Source organism: Zosterops lateralis (genome assembly GCF_965231275.1).
Source record: "Zosterops lateralis genome assembly, chromosome: Z".
Classification (NCBI taxonomy): domain Eukaryota; kingdom Metazoa; phylum Chordata; class Aves; order Passeriformes; family Zosteropidae; genus Zosterops; species Zosterops lateralis.
The window spans coordinates 67,684,105-67,697,633 of NC_139800.1; the positions used below are offsets into that span (position 1 = coordinate 67,684,105).

Below are 13,529 nucleotides of genomic sequence, written 5' to 3' on the forward strand. Positions count from 1 at the left end.
CTCTAGAAGGCTATGGCACAGCTGATGGTAAGGAGAATAATATTCACTTGGAACTGGCACAAAGCAGACAGTAAGATTCAAACTGGTGCAATATTTTCATAAATCCACAGCATTATATCCTCCACTATATCCACAGCACCTTCACTGACAGTGAGACTGCAACCAAAGTCTTGTTAAACAGTTCTAAAAATTTTAACCTTGTTGCTTTTCTGCATCTGGATTTCCATGACGATTATCAGACTGGCATTTGTCAACCTGACGTCTGTTTTGTTGGCATAGATCACACACGGCAGCTAATTTTGCTCTGTTCTTGTTTGGCTGAGCCTAATCTCCTGGAATTCAAGAGTCAGCCAAATTTGGTATACCATGTAGTGGAAAAGGCTGCATACAAAATCTACAACAAATGTGTTACATTAGTGGACCTCTCTGATTTAGGAATAAAGAGGGTTAAGAAAATGTTCTTTCTCTCATGACTCTGTCTTGAAAGTTGCTGCTTGTTGTGCTCATAAATGTCTTTGATAGCCCTTCTCTTTCTATTTCATGTTTAAATTCACACAAGTGCAGGACTACAAATAACAGGCACCAAGGAATGAATGTGACATCTGCTATCCCAAAAATATTTAGGCCTCTCTCTTCAAAATCTACTCTGCAAATTGTTCAGAAATGTAGTTTCTAAAGAAAAGGGTATATTTTCTCTTAGTTACACAACTCTAAGAATAGGCTTTTTAATTAAAAGCATTGTTGAAGTCCAAACAGTATAACTAAAACCACTGCAAGGATCTTCCACCCCACCTACAGTAAACAACTCTTCAGCATTTTATCACTGAAACTTCTGAGATTTCTTTCTTCCAGCTAAAACCTGCCAAAGTGCATATCTGCACACAGACTTCTCCAGAATTTGCTTGCTAATTAACTTCAGTAATATATATTGGTCTTCTTTCTGTTTATTCTTTTAACCAGATTAGATTTTCTCCCCAGCACAAAGGGCCTTGTTCCATGGCTGCAGTACCAGTGGAATTGTGCTGTACAAAGCAATGTTGGGCAAGAAGCTACACCAAACACCCATGGGGGTAAATCTTTGTGCTGTGCTGACAGACACCTTGGAGACCACTGTCTTCCCAGGCCATGTGTCACCCACAGCACCCAGCAATGCCTTGTCAGCTCTGCTTCCCTGATCGGGAAAGTATCTCCTCATCCCAGTGTGTGACGTGTGCTGAGCCTGCCTTAGTGAGGGAGCTCTGGAGTTCCCTGAATGGAGAGACTGTCTCATGGCATTCAGCTGCCTCTGCATGCAAACTCCTTAGAGCTGTCTTTAGACTATAAAACCCTTACTTGTGCAACACATCAGGGCAGTGGTAGCCTCCGGTGCTAACTCAGCACGAAATTGTGGCATGATCTGTAATAACCCACTCTGCAGCTCTGTTGTCTGGGGTTTTTTAATGTTGATTCATTTTCACTGAGGTGAGTAATGTTAGTTAATGGGTGGTGCTGCGTGATGAGGGAACAGTGTCAAAGTCTAAGGCTTTGCTATGTACTGAAAGATATGCACAAGCAAGCACAGGGTTTTGTAACAATAGAGACTGCTTATGATTTTACAGCTTATGATTCATATGTAAAATGAACAGCAATGAATAGTTGCAGTTGCACAAATTTAAATTGAAAATTATCCTGAAAGTTGATTAAATTCTGAAAATTATTAAAGAGTATCATGTGAATTTTTATTATTGTAAAGTGTGCTCTTAATAATAAAAATTAATAATCACGTTTACTACATAGAGTTTTATGGCAATTAAGTACAGGATTACCATTGTGTTTCCGGGTGATAACCTGTGCCTTGATTTTCTAACTTGTTTTTCTTTGCTTATCTGGACACAGACAAAAAGATACCCTAGCTGTCTATCCCATGAAATAAGTTAAACCAACAACAAACAAAAGACAGCATGCCTGTAAGCAAGATCAGTGATTTCTCCACTAGTCGATGTATTACAATAAAACCAAGAACCACATATACCTGCAAAGCATATCATTGTCAATTCAGTGTTTGGTTTTACATTCATGTGTACCTCTTTTAGTCTTCTGAGGGTTTTGTTTTGTTCATCTGTTATTTTTAAAATCCCTTTCTGTCTTTTGAAAAGATTGCTTGAAAAGAGAGTTTCTAAACAAACACCAATGTTCTAGACCACTATCTGCAATTACTCAGTGTAGAGAAAGAATCCTGAAAGGCTAAATTTCATCATGAGGAGTCTGGAAAAATGCAGTCTCAGCATGTGCATTTGAACAACAACCAACACAAAATATAATTTATGAGTATCACAAGGTCAAACGAGATTAATATTTACCTTAGCTGGTTTAAGTCCTGCCCTGTCATCATAGGAGATGCATGGATGCTGAAATGAGAGCCTGCTCATGCAACATAATCTGTATAACCTGTATAGCCTATCTGCTCAATACAGAGCTTTTTGCAGGAGTTAGCAGAAATCTTTGCAATAGCTACATTAATACTGTCCACTGTCTCTGTTTTTAATTTTTTTTACACTATACTTAATTTTTACTGTACAATGCTTAATCATTCTTGCACCTACAAGCTTTAAATACTGGTTTCTACAGTGATAATACTAAAATTGGAGTTTTTGCAAGATCCTGGTCTGTAATAAATTAAGATTGAGCAATTGCTTTCAAAAGTCTTTTAAAAAGATCTTTAAATTAATGTCTTTAGGACTTAAAGTGGATGGGAAAAGGAAAGCTCTATATTTATCCTAGGGCCATAGATTCTCTTGCTTTGACTTTATTGATGAGCTATTTCAGTTATTCTTATTGAATCAATATTAATGACAAATTGGTGCAATGAACTTTACATTTTGTAAAGCCAGAAACACTACACAGTGTCTTGAGTGGGTAGTAACAAATGCTTTTATTTGGCCTTTCAAACTTACAGTATTAAAAATATTTTAACTTCACAAACACATACATTTTGAGCTCTTTAAAGTGTGTCAACAAACAAATTCCTCATAATTAGATATTTAGCAAACATGAGCAAAAGTATGAAGACAAACACAAACTAGAATTGCAACAGACCATATCTTAGTTATTACCTATATATATGGAAGGGACATTGCATTTAACTTCAACACTTCTGTGTCTAGGGATAGATAAATAACCCACTTCCATTTATGTCTTTGAAAATCTTGTGCCTTGTCATCCTTTCCCTTGAAAGCTTTGGGAGGGAAAAAAAATCATTAAATAGCTATATGAAGCTGGGAAATATTTTGGTTCCTTCTCAAAGTTTTTCTCACTGTATTAAACTTTGCAAATTTCTAGACTAATATTCAAATAGTTATGTGCTGAAGAGATCTTGTCCAAATTGTGAGCTAAAGATCTTTTGGCTGTTCAGCCAGACACACAGGATTTGAGCTCAAATCCAAACTGAAATGGAAGCAAAGTTGATAAATAGACAATTTGCATTAAAAAACAACAGCAAATTTTTAAGAACTGTATGCAAAAAGGAACATGCATGATTCCTGGATAAAATAACATGCCTGAAAATATCTTGGAAAGATAACGCTCTAAAAGTCAAAAAATCAATTATTGTATTTTTGTACTTTTTTTTTTTTTTTTTTTATACAAGAGTCTTGAACTTAGTTCTTTGAATGTCCAAAACTATGAAGTTATTGAGCCTCTGTACATCACAGTAGAATAAACATATAATCTATCTCTGGTTGGTGGACTGGAAAATGAGGGTTAGGGGAGCAAAGAAGTCATCAGACAGTTAAAAAAAAAGAATATCAAGCATCTTCATTTAATTACTCTATTCTAGCAAGTTGAAAATATTCTTACACACAAGTAAATACTGGTTCATATTTGTCTGAAGCCGTTTCTTATGTTCTTTTCATAAGATTATTTCTTCTTCCTATGAGGAAACAAAAGGACAAAAGAAATAGAGAGTACATCCACAGTCTCTTGCAGCTAAATGTGTCTGAGAGAAAAAAAAAAAATCTTTAAGTTAGGGAAATCACCTAGAAAGAAAGCTCTTATCCTGTTGAGAATATTTGCCATCAAATTAGGAATATGCTTCTCTACAAAGAATTCAATAATTCTCTCTAACAGTATTGTTTATACCTATGGTACCTACTCCTCTCATGTGAAAATGCATCTAAGATTCTGTTCAGAATTGTTCTTTGTCAGTTTACAGTATCAGGGATTAATATAAAAGATGAGAGAATTGGTGATGATTAACATTTTGTTCAGTTATCAATTTGAAAACTTGAAGCTGAGATTGCTTCTAAATAATTTTTGTCAAAATGTTTATGCAATCAGAGAGTGATTAAAAAGATAAGGAAGCATTATGCCTTCAGGTCCTGAAAAATACAAGTCCAGGGTTACTGCTGATAAACAAATGAGCTGAAATTTTTGTTTAGTCTTTTAACAAAATATTGCAGATAAGATTTAAACTCAGACCAACCACAGGAATATATACATACAAATATATGTATACATATATATAAAAATTTTTTTTGCCTGGCTATGTTTAATAAAATTTTACTGAAATGTTAACATATGATTTAAAAATGCAGATTTCCATAAAAATTAGGGAAAATAGAAGTTTTAAGATGCAGCTATATATTTTACTAATTTGCAATATGCATCTGTTTTTCCAGAATGGGTTTTCCTTAATTCTCTGCGTTTTAACAAAAGGAAAAAGCCCATGATATTCGCCCGTTGAAAAAAGACACTGGAGGTAATGTCAGGAAAAGGGTGGATGGGGTCCTACCAGTTAGTTTTACTTCTGAAGCACTGTTTAAATTTATAGAAGATAAAAGTCATACATACAAGCTATAGGAATAATGCAGAGATATGTTTGCTATTTTCTGTTTTATGAGCGACAAAGTATCCCTGAATGGCAAAGACAAGTACTTAAATTATATTTTAGCAACTCTACCTACATTGTAACACTATAAATCATTTGTGTCTGTTCAAGATACCAAGACTTGCTGGACAATGATACAAAAAACACGCATTGTTATTGGCAATCAGCAAAGAAAGAAAATATCCAGATACATCACTTTTCCCTCAGACGAAGTCTTACCCTGCACTTAGTTTAATTATTTTGAGCTATGCGATCAATTAAGGTGGTGACTGCAGCAGAGCACATCAACCCTCAGGAACTCTGTGCAGCCACCGGGAAGTACAGGCTCTACAGTGGAGGGTAAAGGTTCCTTTGTGCTGAAGGTCCAGGGGCAGCTTGTCAGAGGCAGTTCCAAACACCCATACTGTGCACACATCCTAATGTTTCTAAACACTGTATTCAAAATAACTTCATCCGTGCTGGATCACTTGTTAACAGTCTTTACCTTTCTGCCCAATGAATGCTTAGGCCAGGGGCCATTGGTGCAGAGAAGCGTTTTACAGCTGTGCCATCAAAAACTGTGCAACATGTCATCATGGAAATGGAGAGTGGGCTATAGAAGCTGGCAAGTTTCTGGATACTGCATATTTCATCAGTTCTATGAACTGGTTATGATGCAAAAAATATTCTCATCTTCTCTTTATTAAACTGCTGTTTTGTTTTACTCGTGGAATTAATTTACATCTTCAGTCCAGAGGATTTATGTCTCTGTATTGCTTACAAACTACCAGGATGCAGCCACCTACAGCTTGCTTGCTAAGTAAAGCAGGGAAAAAAGGACACACCTGCTATTGTTAGTATTTTGGGGATTTTTTTTTTTCACAGCTATTAATAGTTTGCCTTCTTTTCACAGGTTTGTATGTGTTAAAAAAAAATAGCAAAACCCCCTCAAAAAAAAACAAACAAACAAAAAAAACCCCCAAAACCAAACCAACAACAACAACAAACCAACAAAAAAGCCCAAATCATTGCAGTCCTGGAAAGACATTTTATATACTAGATTAAGCTCTGACGCTGCTATTAAAAAGTATTTTTAGTTGTACAAACTGACCCCTTGCTCTTTCCCTGTGATACTTCTCGCAAGGAGAACAAAGACGAAAAAAATATTGAGCTTTTCTTACAAATGTGGCTGAGGAGATTCTTTGGGGAAAAAGAGAGTGTTATTTATTCTGCTTCCTACAATGGCAGTGATTTCCACATGTCTATCCGTGGTAGAGAAAAAAGACTAAGGAAATATCGGATGTCCCTATGCTTATTAAAATAACTTTGCTCAAAGATGGAAAAAAAAATAATCGGAATTGCTGGGCTTCTTATAATGAAAAGGAATGTAGATAGTTTGGGTTTACGGTGCCTATTATACTGAGGTCATTTACTTGGCTGATGTACTTTGTACACTCCTAACACTAATCTACACATGTCGACACGCTGTAAACGAGGCTGGAGGAAGACCACGGGGAGACAAGTTTTTCAGCTTTTAATAGCAAAGCCTTGAAAAACCGTAAAACACTTCGCTAAAAAAAACAAAACAAACAAACGAACAAACAACCCCCTCCAAACTAAAAACATACCCCCCCAAAAAATAAATCTTAAAACAACAACCCACAAAGGGGGGTTTGATTGTTTCTTTTTAACTTCAGCCGCTTCAGCAACTTCCGAGCGCGGGGCGAAGAGCAGGGATGCCACCGGTGAAGATTAACCCGTGGCGGCGTCCTGCAGCGGGCAGAGGAGAAGCGCAGGGCGGTGAGCATCCCGGGGAGCGGCAGAGCCCAGCCCCGCGCAGGATGCGCCGCCCGCGCTGCGCCGCCGCGCCGCTGGGGGGAGTCGGGGCGCTTCCGAACGAGCACAGCACGGCATCGCACGGCGCAACATAGCACGGCATTGCACGGCACGGCACGGCACGGCACAGGGAGGGACGGGACGGGCGATGCCGGCGGGCAGGAGCGGCGGGAGGGAGCCCCGAGCGCGCCCCGCCTGCAGGAGCCGCTCACCTGCCCGCGCCCTCCGCCCCCTCCAGCACCCACCTCCACCCTCCTCCACCCTCCCAAGCGGCCGAGCGGAGCGCCCTCCCTCCGCGGCCGCGGAAGGTCCGCCCTGCCGGGTCCCGCAGCTCCGCGCTGCGCTCCGCGCCTGGCCCAGCCCCGCCGCGGGGGGAATGCGGGGAAAGAAAGGGGTTTGCTGTTTGTTTCGGTGGGATTTCTCGGCACACTGTTGTTGGCGGCGGGCGGAAACTCGTCCCGCGCGGTGCCGGCCTGCCGCAGCATCCGGCGTGGAAATGGTTACCTTTGGCAGTAAAGGCTGCACAGGAACCACTCCGAGTTCTTAGTAATTCAATTAGTCAGGTTTCCAGAAGGTGGGGTTGGGTGTTTTTTTTGGCGTGGAGGAGGAGAAGCCCGGGACGACGCCTCCCTTCTCGTGTTGCAAGCCAATCAGGTCGAGGTGTAAAAAATAAAAAAGGAGGAAAAAAAAAAAAAAAAAAAAAAAAAAAAAAAAAAAAAAGAATCTGTAAGCAAACAGCAGGCTGTGTCCTGACTGGCTGCGCCGGCAAATCCCCCCCTTTCCAAAGTAAACTGCATGCAAAAATCCCACATGATCAAGCAGCAGCGCCCGTGCTTCGAGCTGGTCGCCTGCGCCTCCTCCTCGCCTTCATCGCTCACGCACACACAGCGGCGCCAGACCGGACTCTCGCGTGTGCATGTATGTATGTGTGCGTGCCCTGTGTGTGTGTGTGTGTGTGCGTGTGTGTGCGCGCCTGCCTGCGCACCTCCTGTACCGCGGGCACGGCTCTGCGGCTGCCTGGCGCACACACGCATGCACAGACAGCTCAGCACGCCAGGCTCCTAGCTTCTCCAGGTTGCTGATGTCGGATTTACACGCAGTGGAGGGACCGGTCATTGCAAAAGGGGGCGTGACTGTTTAAAGATTTTTTTTTTTTTTTTCCTCCCATAAAGCTGCTTTTTTTTTTTTTTTTTTTTTTTTTTTTTTTTTTTCAAAACTGACTTTTGCCCCTCCAATCCTCGTCGCTCTTTACGATCCCTCCCTGCCTGCCGCTGCATTCAAGTTTATTTATTTGCCTGCTGGCGTGGTATATTTTTTCTTGCTGCTCTTGCTGCTGCTGCTTCAGAGGGAAAAGGGGGAGCAGCTGTTGGGCAAGACCGAGAAGATCTGGGGTGGTTGGTTTTTTTTTTTTCGATCTCCTTATGTAGTCATCTGAGAGGTGGATTATTTTTCTCTGACCTCCTCCCTGCTCCTTCAAACTGTTTTGTCCTTCCGCAGAAGTTGATATTCACGGGACTGGACCCTGCTTTATCTCAGAGAGGCTCCGGGAGCTGAATCAGGAGATTTCCGCACCTCGCCGTATCGCTCCGTTCGTTCCCCAGGCGGGAGAGGCCAGCCAGGACCAGCATCATCCGAGGAGTTTGCAGGCTTGATTTTGCACTTCTCCGAGATTTTGCTCTTCTCCACGCCCTCTCATAAAACAATTGTTTTTACTTCCATCTCCTTGGTTTCCACGCCGCTATTTGTTGGATTGGCCTTTCGTTGTTTTTTTTTTTTTCCTGCCCCCCCTTTTTTTTTTTTTTTTTAATTTTTTTTTTTTTAATTTTTTTTTTCCTTTGCTGTTGCTCAGTCCTTGGTGCATCCACCGCCCAGGAAGAACAGGAAGGGCAAGAAAACCACTCCACAAAGTCTCTTTCAAGACACTCCGTGCTGCAGAACAGGCTTCTCAACTCCATCAGCGCAGCAAGCAAACTCCTCAGGGCTTTTGCTTCTTCCCCCCTCTTCCCCTCCTCCCAGCCGCCTCTTTCTTTTTTTTTTTTTTTTCTTTTTTTTTTTTTCCCTGTTTTTGTTTGTTGTTCATTTGCGGGGAGCGGAGGGCCAGAAAGGAAGAGACAAACTTTGTACTTTGAGATCTGCGGGTACTTCTCCCGCTCCCAGCCGGCGGCCTTTAATACATTGCCAGGACCCCCCGTGGGCTTCCAGGCGAAAGATCTCCTTCCCCTCCTCCTCCCCGCTCTTCTCCCCGGCCTCCCGCTCGTTCTCCCGCTCCATCCCCGCGCTCTCGGGCCGCCGGGGCCGCTCTCCGGGCGCTGCTCTGGCCGGCGGGCCGGTGCATGTCGTGCCGTGGGCTCCGTGCGGGACTCCCGGTGAATGAGCACCGCCTGCCGCTCGCCGCCGCCACCCATCCCGGCCCCCGCCACCCCCTGCCGGGCTGAGGCTTCCTGAGGGGCGCGGATCGCCCTCCCGCCCGCGGCGCCAGGCGGCCTCCGCTCCGAGCCCCCGCCGCCTCCTCCGCGCCTCGCTTCTCATCCATCCGCTCCGCGGCTCCGCGCCCCGGCTCGGCTCCGACCGCCTTCTTCCCGGTTCCTTTTTTTTTTTTTTTTTTTTCCTTTTAAATTTTTTTTTTCTCCCTTTTTTCTTTATTTTTTTCCCGCATCCCGCCTCGCCGCGGCGCCGGGCGGGCGCGATGCCGCACGTGGGGATGCTGCTGCTGCTGGCGGCCGCGGCGCTGTGGGTGTGCGTGCGCGGGCAGGAGCCCGGCGCCAAGGCGGTGGCCGACCGCTACGCCGTCTACTGGAACAGCTCCAACCCCAGGTACGCGGGCCGGCCGCGGGCGCGCACCGGGCGGGGGTCGGCGGGAGGGAGGGAGGGAGGGAGGATGCTCCGCCGCCGGAGACTCGTGTCCGGAGACCGCCTGCGAAATGGGAAAAAAACTTTTCTTTGACGGAGGTTCAGGGCTGCAGGCAGCGATGGTGGGGCGGGTAGCGGGGTGCTCTATCCCTTCCCTCCGAGACTTGCCCGGGATCGGCCGCCGCCGGCCCGCAGGAGCGGGATGGATGCTGTCCGTGCCCCCCGCCGCGGGGCAGCCCGTGCCTGCTGCAGCCCTGCTCCGGGAGCTCGGCAGGGATGGGGGGCACGGGCAGCGGGTGCCCGAAGGATTCCCGCGGCGGGGAGTCGCCCCGGGCAGGGCTCTGTGCGGCACCCCGGGTGAGGTGGTGTCGGCGCAGCTTTGCCCGGCCTTGCCCTGCGCTGCCCGCCCGGCCAGGGCCCCTCCCGGGCGGGCTGGGGAGAGGAGCCGAGGTAGGTACGCCGTCCCGGGAGCCGGTGCCGCCGGGATCACACGGCGCATCCCCGGCATCCCGCAGCCGGGCCTGGGCGGTGCTGGCGCAGTCCCCCTGGTCCCCCTGGCGCCGGAGGGTTCATAGCAGCAGGCTCGGAGTGCAGTTCAGCACTGGAAGGAGAAGTTTCATTTAAATTTTAATTTTTTTTTAGAGTTTTCCCTCATGTTTATAGTCAGAAAATTTCAGTCCTCCTCCAAATGTTATCCATGTGTTTACGTAAAAAGTCAGCTGGGTATTAAATATTTTTGCCTTGACAAAGTGCCCGTGGTAGGCTTACTTTTTTCTCTCTCTCTCTTTTTTTTTTTTTTTTTTTTTTTTTTTTTTTTTTTTAAACCTGTCAGGCTAGTCTAGAGTAAATTTGGGGACGTTTTATCTTAGGTTATCTTTTTTTTTTATGCTTCTGATACTGTTGTTTGGCTTGAGATTAGCACATTGATTTTTGTCACAGGTCATGTTTTTTAATACATCTCTGTTGCCTGCAGAAAACTCCACTGCTTGGTATTCCAGAGCAGGTTTAATATTGGTGATGCAGAAGTTAACCGGCAGAATTTTCAAATGCCCAGGGTTAGCTAGTTTGTCCAGCACTTCAATACTGTGCTCCTGGTCTCAACGCCTCAGCAATAAATAGTTGGCATAAAAAACTTGAGACAAAGAGACAGAAACCATCACCTTTGGGTATGATGAGCGTCTGTGATTTGAAATGTCTTTCCCTACATTTTCCTCTTTCTACACGTGTTACTTTGAAAACAAACTGCTCAGAGTAAATAAGATGAAAAGTTACATCTCACATCACCCGTCAAAGAACATACGTCCCAAAAAAATTGCTTGCCTCTAAAAAACAGTTTTATTTCTGTTGTTATGCAAAATGAAATGTAACTGCTAGGGAAAAAAAAAAAAAGAAAAAAAAAGAAAAAGAAAGTAATATTCTCAAATCCCAGTGGGGGAAAGGAGAATCATTGAGAGAAATAAGTTTGACTAAATGCACACATTACTGGCATAACAGTTAAAATACTTAAAAAATAACCATAGATTCGAGAGTTTTCACTTCTGTTGTCTTACATGTGGTGATCTTAACTGTATGTAGATGAAGGCAGCTGAAGGTACAAACAATGCTTACCTAGTTGTAGGCATTCTACACTGAATTATATTTAACAAGGATTCTAGCAAGTTAAACCATTTATTACTAATATTCATGGAATCTCTTATTAATGCAACATCAAAAACCAGCAGACTGCAAAGAAAACTTAGTTTTGTTATTCTTCCAAACAGCAGAGGAAGAGTTAATTTTAAGATGTTTCTAAACCTTGTGTTTTAAAAGCAAACATTTCTTTTCTTAAAATACTGCTCTCTCACAATGGATATATCTATTTGGACATGTCGCGTACTTGTGAGTTAAAAATAGGAGAAAGGGCAGGGTGCAGATGCAGCTCTTCTTTGTTTTATACAGAGTGCCAGTTCGTGTGTGCTTTCCAAGTAACATGAGCGTTATAGAAAAACAGGCAAACACCTGTTTTGGTAGGTGGAAGGGACCCAAAGAAAGAAAGCACTTCTCTTTTGAATTAGTTTCATCAGAACCTGAGCTGAAAGCAAAATTGTCTTTGGCTATCAAAATTTTTAGAGCATTTAGCAGTGTTGCAGGAATCACTTTGCAGTGATTTATCTTCATCTAGAGTCAGACTCAGGAGATGAACACATGTAGAAGTTAGTAGAGATGCTTACTTGCTGACAACTATTTGAAATGAGAGGACAAAAAATATTGTCTTTCTATAAGGACAAATACTGTGATTTAGCTTACTTCTTTATTGTATTTATTCAGAATTAACAATATAGAACTAATTAATTCCTTTAAAAATGAAATATGGATCATCTTAATAATGATAAAGGCACTCTAAATTAAGGTTTCATTTAAACTTCGAAGAATTTAATAATGATTGCCGTTCCCTCAGATTTGATGGTTTAATTTTTATTCGTATTCGCCTCCAGCAACTTACTGAAATGCGTGAAGATTTCATTCTCATTGAAGGACACATTAACAAGTTGAGTGGCCGAGTTGATAAGTGTTCTTGGTGTGAACAATGTTTGGTAAACAAAAAATCATGGGAGTCTATTAGCAAAATTCATATTACGTTGCTTGGTTAGTTGCCAAAGTTCTGCTAGAACAATTAGAAAGTGTATGATCATTATTGTCAGCATGTATGAGTAGCAAAGTTGTGTATTTTTACAGAGTCAAAATCAGTTCTTGGACATGTTTAAAGTATTGCTGTGCTTTACTTTTCTTCCATACTTAATTATCAGCATACACTTTCCATAAATGCTGTAGTCCAATACTAGGTGAGAATATGCTTAGGTATTAAAATTTGGAAGTATAAATAAAATAACTTTTTTTAGTCTTTTTTTTTTTTTTCTTTTTGATTGGAAATCAATTCTCAAGTAAGCTCAAAAATGTGATTTCTTTTATTAGTTTATTTATGTAGGTTTAGAATTAAGTGTACACAAATTCTAACTGTTACCTTAAAGTGCATTAGTCTTTCAACACTTGGTTGCATATATGTTTTCTTATACGGGACTGCAAACTGTTACCATCGGGGAATATTATTCTGAATACAATGCATAGTTTTGGAATGGAGCATATTAATTTACTCTTGATTGGTTGTGTCCTTTTAATTATAATTCAGACTGAATATTGTGAATCAGGGCCAAATTTTGAAGCAGTCTACCTGCTTCATGCCTGCTACTGTTTTTAATCTTGTCACTGTTCAAGCAGAGCTACTTGTTGTAATTATTGCTATGTTTTTCTGCTTGCCAGGATTATGCTTTAAGATTGTGGTTTCTATTTAGGTAAGTTGTAAGTTGTTTCAGTGTCAGGTTATGTAGCTTCATAAATTAATTAGTTTCAGGGTGGTTAAAAATACTTGAATTGCAAGTCTAGTTTCTGGTCATACATAGAGGCTGTAGCTTCTAGTTTCACAAAACCAATTTTTTTTTTTTATTAGGAGTATTAATGGGGGTGGCTGCATTTTGTACAAGAAAGTGGTATACCATATCCATAGAGGAATTGTTATAAGGATATAGGATGCTGATTGGTTTTCTGTTTATGTATTTATGTGGATAAAATCAATAAATCAGATGGTAATTAGAGAATTTAGGTACTGAAAATAATTTCAATTTCAACTGGTAATTTCCCGTAGTTAAACTGGATATCACAATTTGGTCAGTGTTCTAGAGGCTTTTTTTTTTTTAGATAGATATTTAGGGGCAGCAAACCAAAAAAATGAGTGGATACTTCTGAAAATTCTATGCATAGACCAGAATTGCACAACCTGGATTTCTCATCCTATGTGGAGTTTGTAGCTGAGTATTTAGGCACTGTTTCAGAAAAGCATTTAGCTTCTTTGAGCTCAATCCTTACACACCTAAGTTTTGCTGCAGTTGTGTGGGTGGATAGATGTGTGCTTAAGTGCCTCCCTGGGCCAGCCAAATTCACAGATTTAGTTTTGAGAATCTCTGGA

At 42.1% G+C, this 13,529-nt stretch overlaps 1 protein-coding gene across 3 annotated transcripts in view; it reads left to right on the top strand.

Annotated features, from left to right (window-relative positions):
* The first annotated feature begins 7,177 nt into the window (after positions 1-7,177).
* Positions 7,178-13,529, top strand: part of EFNA5 (ephrin A5) — a 203,834-nt gene continuing 197,482 nt past the window's right edge. Inside the window, exons 1-2 of one of the 3 annotated variants that reach the window (XM_083883267.1) lie at positions 7,178-7,597; positions 8,177-9,493. In XM_083883267.1, the coding sequence (XP_083739393.1) occupies positions 9,366-9,493 (128 nt within the window). In that variant the 5' untranslated portion in view covers positions 7,178-7,597; positions 8,177-9,365. The other 2 variants (XM_083883266.1, XM_083883268.1) reach the window with 2 other exon arrangements.